The 12,229-nt window shown below is 43.2% G+C and overlaps 1 protein-coding gene across 2 annotated transcripts; it reads right to left on the bottom strand.

Annotated features, from left to right (window-relative positions):
• Positions 1–2,117: 2,117 nt before the first annotated feature.
• On the bottom strand, positions 2,118–10,430 carry CLN5 (CLN5 intracellular trafficking protein). Of its 2 annotated transcripts, none has more exons than XM_064645963.1 (4): positions 10,274–10,430; positions 8,257–8,422; positions 6,115–6,340; positions 2,118–3,242 (listed from the first exon to the last, which is right to left on the bottom strand). In XM_064645963.1, the coding sequence occupies exons 1-4, from the start codon at positions 10,402–10,404 to the stop codon at positions 2,731–2,733; spliced, it is 1,035 nt and encodes a 344-aa protein (XP_064502033.1). In that variant the 5' UTR covers positions 10,405–10,430; the 3' UTR covers positions 2,118–2,730. The 2 variants fall into 2 exon arrangements, with proteins under 2 accessions (XP_064502033.1, XP_064502034.1); XM_064645964.1 differs by lacking the exon at positions 10,274–10,430 and adding an exon at positions 10,014–10,090.
• Positions 10,431–12,229: the final 1,799 nt, after the last annotated feature.

Below are 12,229 nucleotides of genomic sequence, written 5' to 3'. Positions count from 1 at the left end.
TAAATACTGACCTCAGAAGGAGGGTAAATAAAGGGCAACTCCTACACTGATAATTAGTACCTTTAAACTGAGGGTAGAATTCAAAGTGTGAAACAGACTTGGAATACACACATGGCTGTGTGGAAGAATCCCCAAGTGATTGGCAGTGGGATCTATTGCTGATTGGACCCAGATTTCACCTCAGACAGCTGCTTCTACCACCAAGGGATGCAGTATCCTTGACAAATAACTGTCCTGTTGTCTTCATCTTTGTTGCCAGAAATTTACTGTCCTCTAACTTGCAACTAATACATGCTAGGATGTAACTTTCTCTTGAATCAACTCCTATTACCACTACTACCTACTACCAGAGTAGTAAGGCAGGAGTAAAACATGCTAAATTAGGCAGTTTGTACAGATGAAATAGAAAAAGTGAGAAGGGCTGATACTGAAGTACAAAAAGCTCAGGATATTATACACTTGTACTGACAGAACCATGAAGTTATGTTTGACCACAGACACGAAAAATTATTACATCATTCACACAAACTATTTTTTATCAAGTTCCTTAAGAATGAGGTTTTTACCTCTACAACCAGTCAGCTCTGTTAAGTTGTCTAAGCTCTCTGTTGCTGGTTCACAAATACCCATCTTTTTGAGTGTTAGAAGCTGGATGATTCAGCTACCATTAGCTGTGTATTTCAGAATTCAGTGTTTCCAGTTCTGTAAGGCTCTTGTGTGCATCACAGAATACTCCAGCTATTAGGGGAAAAGAATTACTTTGGTGTGTAGGCTCCTTAGGTCCTGAGTAGAGACACAGAAGTACTGTTCAGTGAATGAACAGCACTGTCAGGCTGCTATGAGGGAGCATGACGTACCCTGCCATAGCATCTACTTCAGCCTCCCAAAGTTCTCCAGCTTTTTAGCAAATACTAGAGAAGAAGCTTTTGGGACTTTTACTGGCTTGGCTCTGTGATTGAATTTCCCCCTCACAGCTTCAGACAGTGGTTTTTGAGGCTGTGGCTTTTCCCAGGGAAGACAAATGTACGTTCAACAACATTGAGGGTCTCAAAGTCACAGAAATGAGTCATCAACAAGAATCTAACTTCTGTAGACAGGCTTGCTGCACCCTTTTTAACTTTCCTAGTGCCTCTTGCATTACCTTCCTGGTGGTGCTGTGTGGTGCTTGGTTGCTGGCTGGGGTGAAACCATGACAGTAATCTAAAGAATCCAAAGCTCAGTTCAGGCATGAGGGCTTGTAACTTTGGCTAAAAAGAGCAAAGTCTTTCAATCTGAGGCAGAAGATGAAGTTTCACCTACCAGTGGAAGTAATTAGCAGCTTTTCCATGAACAGAGCTGCTCTCATCCTCTCATTACTCTCACACAAGCTCTCATGCTCATCCCCTTACACGATGATATAATTCAACTGATCAGTTTTAGTGACTTTCTAAATACAAGGTTAATGTACTGCCATTCTTTGAATCAAATCACTGTGTACGACCCTCTTTGGCTGCAGCAGGCCATTAGCTTGGCTCAAGCCAAATGAAACTGCAGAGTTGGGTTTCTGTGTTCCTGCTTGGCCATGAGACAGCAATAACCTCTGTAGGAGGGCTATTCATTCTGCAGCTAGTTTAAAAAAAAATACAAGTGAGCTGCCTACACTTGGAGATGACTGCAGGTGTATTTTTTGTGTGCAGGCACCTCAGTGGTTTCCAGAAAGCCAGTGTTTCCTTGGCTTTGGTCACTTGAGTTTAAAGGGAACTAACTAGTTGCTAAGCTGCTCTAGGCTGAACCTGGAACAGGACTCAAGGATCGTGCAGCTGGCACAGCACCACTACTGCAAGCATCAGTGCCAGCAAGAGCTGCAGTGTCCTTTTATGGGCAATTCTGGGACAAGCACAGATTTTTAACTCCAATGTTAACACCCTACAGGCTGTCCTTGCTTCTTTCATATTAAGGGTTCTATGCTTTTTAAAGAAATTTGAAAGGAATATACCCATGAGTTCTATGACACTGACCTAACTGAAGCCTCAAGTAGACTTTAAGGCAGGAAACTGCTAGAACACTGCAGTTATGCATCAAAGTTGGCATCAAAAGAGGCACTTTGGTTTTCTTCTGTGCTACAGAACACACAAAGCTAAAGAAGAGCCATCTGTATTGTGTTTACAGTATAGGTGAATGAAGCAAAGTGGTTAAAAGATACCACCCATGCCATCTTCTAGTAGATTCACTGCCCCTTCCCCCACCGCCACTGAACACTGGAGAACAGTTTATGGGTCCCAGTTTACAAACCAAAGAACTACAGAACTACCAATCTAAGGCACATGTTGAAGGAACTGGACACACGAAGACACTCAGGTTTTTTAGCTCCAAGACACAGATAAGCCAATTTAGTCCTTGTAATGCTGTGTCCCACCTCTGTAGGTGGTCAGGTGCTACCTGCTACAGCATGGCCATGCATGTGGAGACCAGAGCAGGCTGCTGCCTCCCCACTCCCCCTCTGGCACTGCCAAGCTCAGCCAAAGGAGCCTCAGCACGTGGCCATGGTTACACAGAAGCTAAGTCATGGATGCTGAAGCTTTCATGTGCTATACAGGTAATAACAAAAAAAATGCACACGCTTTCATGGTGTCTGGCAAAGCCTTCCCAACACAACTTTTACGGTTAGCACTGAAACGTATGACCCTTTAGCACCATCACGGTAATGCTCCAAATTTGACATGAGGGCAAGTTTGGTTCTTCAGTAAGCAGCTATACACCGAAGGACTCTTTGCTTCCAACAGGTAAAGGGACCTCTTCATAAATTATTTTGAGATAAGGAAACTTCATAGGTAAAAACCAGTATTCCAAGTTGTAGAAGAGGTAAAACTGATGATTCAAGATGACACGATCAATTATTCTTACAAGATCCACAAAAAACTCTCTGACTGACTGATGAGGTTTAAATGGACTGTAGAAGTCTCTTATAGCTGCTGCCAATGTCTTGTTTCCTAGTGGTCCAAAAATAGATGTTTCATTTCCCAAATAAATAGGTTCTCCGCTGAATAAAATTATGCTTGTATAGTTTGTTTGTATCTTCTTAAATACAGCTCCTAAGTCAGCCAGCTTTTGGTAGGTTCTCAGTATAAACTTCGAGCACTCATAAGAGTCAAACCATACTGTTGATTGTTTGTCAGGACTTGCTTGAACTGTCCAGGTCTCGTAGTAAATACCAGTCTCATTGTCATATTTTACCCATTGTGCCATTTCATTAAACATGGTTCCTGTAAGAGATGAAAATAAGTATTACAGAGACAAGGTAACAAACACATGACTCAGAATACTTTCCATCTATTTCAAGGTTCACTTCCCTCCCCTGCAAAAGTTTACCTACAACATTACCTAACCATACATGGGCACAAGGCTTGGGTTGGAGAGAGAAGTGATACCCCACTGAATAAACCACATTTACATGCAAGTTATTTAAAACTAATTCCTTCTTCTGACCCTTTTCCTCCTACTATGGCAGAACATCCAAACATCAGAGAACCATGACACTTCTCATTTTCCTTTATCCGTGCAGGCAAACAGGGCAGGTAGTAAAATATACAAGACATGCTGACAAAGCACTCACCAGAGCAACAGGTATTTCTGCACTTCAAGTTTTAACCAAATTCAGCAATTCAGGGCAGAAATTTTCATGTCTCTTCACAAAAGAAACCTTAGACTGAAACACCCTGCTGTTTTAGCAGTTCCTCAGCCAGCAAAGCTGAATTGAGCCAAATGATGAGTGGGATGTGAAGACCAGTAAACTTAAAGACCTTGAAGATTATTTTTTTATTTAGAATATGGGTTTGGAGTATTTAGGTGATGGTGATTTCACAGCTGGAATGATGAAGACATCCCTAACTCAGCTTGTCTCGCTGCTAGCTACTACCTCTGAGTAACTAAAGCTCTGGACATTCGCCTCCCAGGCTACCCCATTATAACTGCTCTTCACTCCCCACTTGAGAGCTTTCGGACTTCATGGTAAACGTAACAATCGCTCTGCTTAGTGGAAGGATTAGGTACTTTATTTTTTAATTGCCTGTGACTTGGTTTAATAGAACAGCAAGTCATTAAATCTGTATCAAGAATGGTACTTATACACTGTAGATGGGTTTGAAGTTTCCCCTTATCTTCTCTAATTCCTACCCCATTAGCTTCCTACTGCATATTCTGTAAGGCATGTTATTGAAAAGGATTAGTCTCTCCTAACAAGACCGAGATGGACATAATATGAAGTTCTGGCCTTAACATCGCAAATTAACCAGAAGTGTTACAGGTTAATGGGCCTCTGGTGGTCTAGTGGTTAGAGTGCAGGACTCGCACCGCTGCGACCCGGGTTCAATTCCCGGCCCCCCGGGCAGCTGGAGCTCGTCAGCCTTGTATGGCAATCCAGCTACGTCCTGGGGACCTCACTGCCACTGTCCAAGCTTTGCTCGGCCCCGGCAGATGAACCTCAGGATTAAAGGGTGGGCTCAGTTCAGCGCACGCTGTGTCTCACCTAAAAAATCCACTGCGCAGGCTCGAAGGGTTTATGACCTTTCCCAAAATCTTCGCTTGCGAAGACTGGCCATTACTTACTTACAGGTTAATGCATGGCTGCATTGACAGTATGTTGGAAGATACCTAGACAATCAAAAATCAGACTTTGGATATTCCTGTCCTATTCCCACAGAAGAAACATACTCCTACGTAACATTAACCTTTCTGATGGGCTTTAAAAAGGAAATGAGATGGCTTCACTGTGGTGTCTGACAATGATGACCAACAGCTCTATAGAATCTCACAAAGTCTAAGAGGATCCAGCCATTTCATACATTAAAGCTCTATCCCATGAGATGGGATGCTTTTTGCTTGCTCTCTGAAGGAAGCAAGTTCAGCTTATGATGCTGTTCCTCTGTGCTTGCATCCCCTCACCCTCTTCCACAGTAACATTCAGATTCCTAGTCAAATCTAGACAATTCAAAGCCCTCTGATATACTACTTCCCTAAAAGTTTCTTGGAAATGGGAAGTGAGAGAAACAAGGAAGTAACAGTGCCTCCACAAGAAACCAGCATAACCTCACCTTTCTTGGGCATCAAATAATCCACTCAGGCAGGAAGCATTAAAAGTTCTAGAACCATATGAAAATATTTAACTTGGTATTCATAAAAAAGAATCCAATTGCATCGGGCATCAAAGACGTCAGTCATGAACCACAAACTCACAGGAAAGCAGCTCCGCTTTACTTCACTGCTGGGAGAACTGCCTAGAATTTCTTAACAGACTGGACAGATTACCTAGAGACTGAGGCCAGTAAAGTTGCTAAAAGTGGAAGTGGGCACACATAAAGCACCACATCACACTACCTGTAAGCTGACTCTCCACTGTGCCTTGTACACTACATTAACTTCAGAGAGTAAGTGGTTTTAGTCACAAAAAATGCAACTCTCCAAGTCCTCAATGAACTTTTTTCCTAAGACATTCATTCTATTAGTAGACCAATCAATTAGATTTATTTACATGACCATTTCATTTTAGGATTGCAATGTTCAGTATGTACCAGGAAGCTATTCTGGTGATCATCCGTGTATTTACAGGTGTAAGTCATAGGTTTGTTCTACAATATATGACAGAGACCTATTACTGGGGACATTTGCACAGTTTTTATGAAAGATAATGGGGAGATGGAAATAGAGACTAATTTTTTTTTATCTTTGAGATTGTTTCTAAATACGCCTTATTTGTTTGCTCAGTAATGAACATATTTTCAAGTTTTTCTGTCTCAGCAGTCATCTGCCACTTCACAGTACAAGCTTTTGTTTTGGTGAAGCCATGTGAAGAGTCCATAATGGCTCTGTATAAGCTGTTTTGCTATTTTTACATTCAAGAGACTCAAGTGTTTTGGTACAACACCACCACATGACTCTCATTTAACAACTCTTCAGTGTGTTGTTCAAAAGGCAGCAGCCTCATGCCACTTTCTGCATTAAAGAGAGTGTTTGAAATTAGCATCAGTGACTAACACTGCAAATAACCTACAGAACATAAATTAAAAGATACTGCTTTACATAAAGACAAGGCTGACTCTGTATTTTTTATTCACATTATCCAAAGCATCTAAAATCTACCTGATATTGTAGTCACAAGAACTAAAGTTCCATTTTCCTTCCAGTGTGCATCATCTATTCCTTCATAAAAGCAGGCAGCTCCCTGGTTACACCAGAACGGTGCATCTATGCCAGGCCGCAGATGTGGAAACGTGCAGTTCCCAAGCTGGAAGAGCTCATACCACTCCATTGTGTAGTTTTTGCCTGTTAGAGAGCTCCTGAAACCTACAGCATCATGCATAATTTTCTGTGAAAAGATAAAAAACAAACAATTAAAACCCAAAACTTTAACATTATAACAACTTCAGCCTGGTCTGTACAGAAGATAAGATGTTGGGAGCTGTTCTGTAACAGGGTGAGAGGAGGGGAAGGAGTTCCTGTAACATTGGATTCAGTCGCACTGATGCACAACACACTAGACTGAATCACACTCATACTTTTAACATGCTGTCTCAGAGCTTATCTACCCATCCATCATAAATTCTGTTACTTAGAGGCAGATTCTCAGTGGGAGCTCATCATCAAAACTCAAGCTGACTTTTGAATCCTTAACCTCTGTATTAGGGAGGGTTCGGACCATACTGAATCTTGAAAACTACGACACCGTTGAAAGCTCAACAAAACAGATATTTATTACCAAGAGGTGGCCAACAAAACAAACAAACACAAAAGGGAGGAAGGAGGAGAGAAGTAAGCCCCCAGCACAACCTACCCAGTCACCCAGCTGTTGCCCATAAAGTTATCTTACCCACCTAGCATGCCTATAATTACCCATAGCAGAAGCTGCATCCTTGGAGAGTCAGTAAGTTCACGAACTGTCAGGCGTTCCCGCCAAAAGGCAACGTTGTCCTTGGTGTGAAGCCAGCTCCCCTCCGAGAAAGCACTGTCTGCTTTTATACAATTAACTGAGTGACCTCAACCTAGGCAGGAGTGGTCATCACTGCCCAGCCAGAGGCTCTTCGTCCCACCCCTTAGTTATGTAAGTGCATCTCTTCTGCGCATGCGTGGCTTTCCCTGCGCCTGCGTACTGCACTCGGGGGGTCTTTTCCAAATGAGTCTGGGGGCGCTACTTCATCATTAGAGTCTTCACTTTCTCCTTCAAGCGACCTTGGAGGACAATTAGCCAATCACAGAACGCCAATTAAAACAGTTTATACAAGAAGCTCTCTCTCCAAGGACGAGGTACCTGTTTATCAGTACTTGTTTTCTCAAAACTTGGCAGGGAAAGAACAAAACTATTACAGTTGTCTGGGCCAAACACAGACCAAAAGTATCAGCATAAATTCACCCTGGTACAAACCTCATAGGGGCATCAGAGTAATAAAGAGCAGAACCAAGTTACCAAAAATAGATCTTGGTAATGAAAGCCATAAAAGGAATGAGGTAAATATTTCTTTTAGAAGTTGTATAGTAAAAACATACATTCGACCTTAATTAACAACTGAAGCAACAATATTTGAATCTATTTCCATTTTTGACTCAGTGTGCTTGGTTTTGATGCTGCTATATTATGTTCACTGAAATTTCTTTATTCATTAGGAATCATTCTTTGAAGTTTAAATTTGCTACTGCTATAGCTGTAAGTATTACTAAAGTTGAGATTCTTTCATATTTGCATGACTCCATGAATGGAGACTTCAATTCCATACTGGTCGTTACATTCAAGAAAGAACTGTAAAAGCAACCAGCTCCTCATGATCTACCATTCTGACCAGGTAGCTGTCCTCTCCTGAAAGGTATCAACGTTCAAGCAAATACAAGTTTTTAACAATAAAAAAGTTAATGCACTAAGGAACTACTTCATCTGATATAAGAAGATAAATAAAAGTATCTTCTTGATCCAGTGCTAGCACAGAAGAAAAGATACCTAAAACATAATGGTGTGTGTATACAAAACACTCTCAATATGCAGCTATATGGGGGAACACACATTCAAACTCACCAACAGTGCTGTTTGTGCTCTTTTCTTTAGCTGAACTAAGTTCTGTAAGTTTTATTTGAAACTTAGTGCTCTTTGAGTATCCTTCCTACACCTAGCCTAGCTTGTGTGCTTTAACACTCTTCTATACAAGCATATCCCAACCTTACAGCTCCCATTCTTGACAACTGCTGTTGAATTCAGCTCAATTTGCCACTATAACTTTGTTAAGAATATCACCTTACCAAGTGTCCTAGTAGGTCTCCATACTTGAATTCCCATACTGGAGCCTGTAATCGATACACTTCAATGACATCCTCTTCTTTCATAACTGGAATGGCAGAGCCAGTGGGACAGAAGGTGTAACGAGCTTGGCAGTAAGGATCAGTTTTTGGACGGTAATCAAAGCGCCTGTGTTGAGAAGGAGAAGCACACAGAATGATAAACACAGCTTCGCAGCTGGAGGAACTCTCATGCCTTCCTAAGGGCCCAAGTGGGAGAGCTTAAGTGTCCAGCCACCCCCAAAGACTGATTCTGCGATCCAGGCACTGCAACAGTTGGAGTACACAAGTCTGAAAGGCTGCTGAGGTGCACACCTGCAGAAACAGGACCTCAGATTTAAGGCTCAAGAATGCAAGTCATGTTGTTCACAGTACTGATTAATGAAGGAGTGCAAATGATACAGATTACAAAGCGTGACATACTCACAAAATCAGACAGATACAGATGCCGGATAAAGGACAGTTTGAAATCTGTTTCAAAAACATTATCCTAACAGTTTGTCTATACAGGGATTGACCAGTTTGTTCTTCTTCTTCTATTGTAAAAGGTCCTCAGATGAAGTTATTTTTACTCTAGAATATTGCCAATATCAGAAAAAAATTTCATTGCTCTGTGCTAATTTAGATAAAGAGGTCTAAGAACCTAGCTAGGATCACTGTTTCCATTTCATTCCTATTAAACCTCAAAAACCAAAGACCGAATCTGCTTACTTATGATACTCTATACAAACATCAAAGAACCTTTCTCACAAGTCTTCCTTTTCCAATTTCCTTCAGAGTCACTCACTGTATTTCACTTAAAACAAGGCATACACAGCTTGTCCCGATCTTGTAAAGTTTGCCTGAGAGTCTAACATACTCAGTTGCCTAGGGCTACTGAATGGCATAAATACCCCAGCCATGAGATGACTCCATGAGATGACTCAAGGACACAGGACTTCCTGAACCATAAGAAGGTCAGCAGCACTGAAACAGTGCTGCTTTTCCCTTTGGACTTCTTCTCCAAGCTTGCTGGGAACTTCAGCATGTCTGCCTTTGTTTTGTCCGGGGGAGGGAGGGGGGGCGAGAAAAAAAAATCCTAAAGAGTATGGCTGGAAAAAGAACACAAGGAAAACAAAGACTTATGCCAACCACACATTTAAGTCCTGTTTCTAGACTGCACCCTACATTTTCAACTTCCCCTTACTGCACCTTGCATGTGACAAGAAGTTAATGAGTATGTTAAGAAGCATTAAAATCCCACATTTCTGAGCACTTCACACCAACAGGCTTGTACTCCAATTTTGACCATCCCAAGACCCAGCCTTGCAACTCGTGAACTTACTTGAAAATCTGAACAACTCGTGACTGCAAGATCAGCTCCTTCAGGCATCACCTGATGCAAACTTCACAGCTAGGAATTATGCAACAGGCTTTCAAACTTTCAGATGTGCATTAGACAGCAGTTAAAACCTCCCTTTAATACAGCAAACCCGCATAAAATACACATAGCAAGCGTAGCCCTCCTCCTGAAGGGGCTCGTTTCCTCAGCACAGCCAAAGCTGTCGCTATTTTCGCCAGTAAAACGCCACAGCGCTCTCCTGCTCTTCACAACACCACTAGGACCTCTCCTGGAGCTCAGGCAGCTTTGGAGAAGCGAACGGGATTTTGTACCATTTCATTCACCACGGGCAGAAGTATGACGCAGACTTAATTTTTTTAAAAAATAAAATAAACCGTACCCCGATTTCCTCATCGCAACTTTCCTGCGGGAATTAAAGGCGTTTAAAGGGCGGGCAGTCATTCCCGGGGCAGCAATCCCTCTCGAGGCAGAGGCAGCAAGCGCAGCCTTCGGCCTGGCAGGAGACTTAGCGACCTAAACACACCAAATACCGTACAAATGACCAACGCCTCGTGATTAAAAAGGGGATGATTTCACGGCCTTTTTAGCCTAATAAACAGCACAAACGCAGCGCTGGCGGGCCCTGCCCGCGTCACTCACCTGTAGGGCACCGGCCAGCGCCGCCGCGGGGCGCGGAGCCCGCCCGAGACACGGGGCCCCCACGCCGCCAAGAGCGGCAGCAGGAGCGGCAGCAGGAGCGGCAGGAGCCGGGAGCAGCGCGCGGCGCCCATGGCGGAGCCGGGCCCGGAGCTGCGGGGAAGCCGCCGCGCCGCGGGAGGCCGGGCGGGGAGGGGCCGCCCCCGCGCCCGCCCCCGGCCCGGGGAAGCCGGAGGTGCCCGCCGAGGGCAGGGCCTACCGGCAGGGTGCCGAGCCAAGCCGGGGGGTGTTCCCCGAGAGACCAGCCGTGTGCCGAATCGTCCTTTAAAAACGCCACCCGGCTGAACTGCGACTGCGGTTTTCAGGAGACGCAGGCAGCTAAGGGTTCTTTTTATTTAGCCGGAGGATTTGTTGTCTGTAGTTCCACGCATTGCTTTGGAGACACTTTGAAGCTGGTGAAGGGTCTGGAGCACAAATCTGAGGAAAAGCGGCTGAGGGAGCTGGGGGTATTTAGCCTGAAGAAAAGAGGGTTGTAGCCAGGCAGGGGTCGGCCTTTTCTCCCAGAGAAGTAGTGACAGGACAACAGGACACAAGCTGTACCAGGGGAGGTTTAGGTTGGACATTGGAAAGAATTTCTTCACAGAAAGGGTGATCAGACATTGGAATGGACTGCCCAGGGAGGTGGAGGAGTCACTGTCTCTAGAGGTGTTTAAGGAAAGACTGGCCATAGCACTGAGTGCCATGGTCTAGTTTACATGGTGCTGTTCAGCCACAGGTTGGACTCAATGATCACCGAGATCTTTTCCAACCCCGTTGATTCTGTGATTCTGTAAAAGACATCAAGTACCCATCCTCACACTCAGAACCCATGGAGAGGGGTGGTCTCTGGGTCTGGTCCCTGAACAGTGAGGTGAGGCCTCACCAAAAGGCAGAGAGGCTTTTGCTGTGATAAACCCTGTGACCCGGAGCCTCTTCAGGCTACCAAGAAGTCTTGTCTGAAGCCTTTCAGGGCTTCAAGCTATGTTCATATACATATCACTTATTTCAGAACATTTACTCAGGTTGTAACAACTTACGTTATGGGGATTATGCAGCAATTAATTCTCTCCTTTTCATGAAAATGGTGAGAACTCTCTTTCAGACAAACTAAGAGAAACTCTGAGGACAAGTTTGCCAGCAGCAATCCTGCAGAAAACACAGCTTTTTCCAGCTCTATGGAGTTCAAAACTGACTATACTGGCATCAGAGTCCAGGAGGTTAAAGTTTGGTAGTCAGCAAAGTGAAAGCACTGATGTATACTATTCACTGGGTAAATAATTGTGTTGTGGACTGTTGACTATAAGGAGCCAGAGGAATATCCCTGCTCCCTGAACAAAACTAAAGAACAATCAGTCCTCTATGTTCACTATGTTAGGCTATATCTTTAAACAAAACCAGAGGTGAAAAACTCTGCATCCTACATAAAAATGCAGGATAGGCTGCTGAATATCAGTTTCAGTAATGCTGGGGCTATTAAAGGTGTTCAGAAAACTTTAAAGCCTTTAATTTCAGCAGTGTTTCTGTATCTCACTTCATTGCTGCCTGATTCTATATTGCCTGTCTTTAAAATCCATGCCATTCATCACCATATATTAATTTAATGCACGTATACATAACCTATACATACCTGTATTTCCATATTTCATTTTTATCTCATGCATGTTAATTGTGTCTGCTTTAAGGTAAAGCTCTGGTTTTGTTCTTTAGAAAATAAAGTATGCTAGTAATCATGTGTGCTTCCTAGCTTGAGTGTAGTACAAGATGCCAGCTCTTTCATCTGCTCAAAAGATATGTGTTTGTTTGGAATATAGCCGTAATTCCTGGGTTTAGAGATTTTTATGTGTAACTCTGGAAGTGCTTTATGAAATAAAGGAAGGATAATTTATCCCTTCTATGAAACCGGGAGGTAAGGAAGTGTAA

This window comes from Pseudopipra pipra, chromosome 2 (genome assembly GCF_036250125.1).
Source record: "Pseudopipra pipra isolate bDixPip1 chromosome 2, bDixPip1.hap1, whole genome shotgun sequence".
In the NCBI taxonomy this organism is placed as follows: Eukaryota; Metazoa; Chordata; class Aves; order Passeriformes; family Pipridae; genus Pseudopipra; species Pseudopipra pipra.
Note: the sequence above shows the minus strand (reverse complement) of the source record. Positions and strands in the feature narration are given on the sequence as shown.

Bases quoted from the DNA above. Each gene is read 5' to 3' on its own strand.
- CLN5 (XM_064645963.1), bottom strand. From the start codon at position 10,404: ATGGGCGCCGCGCGCTGCTCCCGGCTCCTGCCGCTCCTGCTGCCGCTC. The intron at 8,423-10,273 runs GTGAGTGACGCG...TTCTCAACACAG, and splicing joins CGCTGGCCGGTGCCCTACAG to GCGCTTTGATTACCGTCCAA. The intron at 3,243-6,114 runs GTAGATTTTAGA...CATCTCTTACAG, and splicing joins TCTTGTGACTACAATATCAG to GAACCATGTTTAATGAAATG.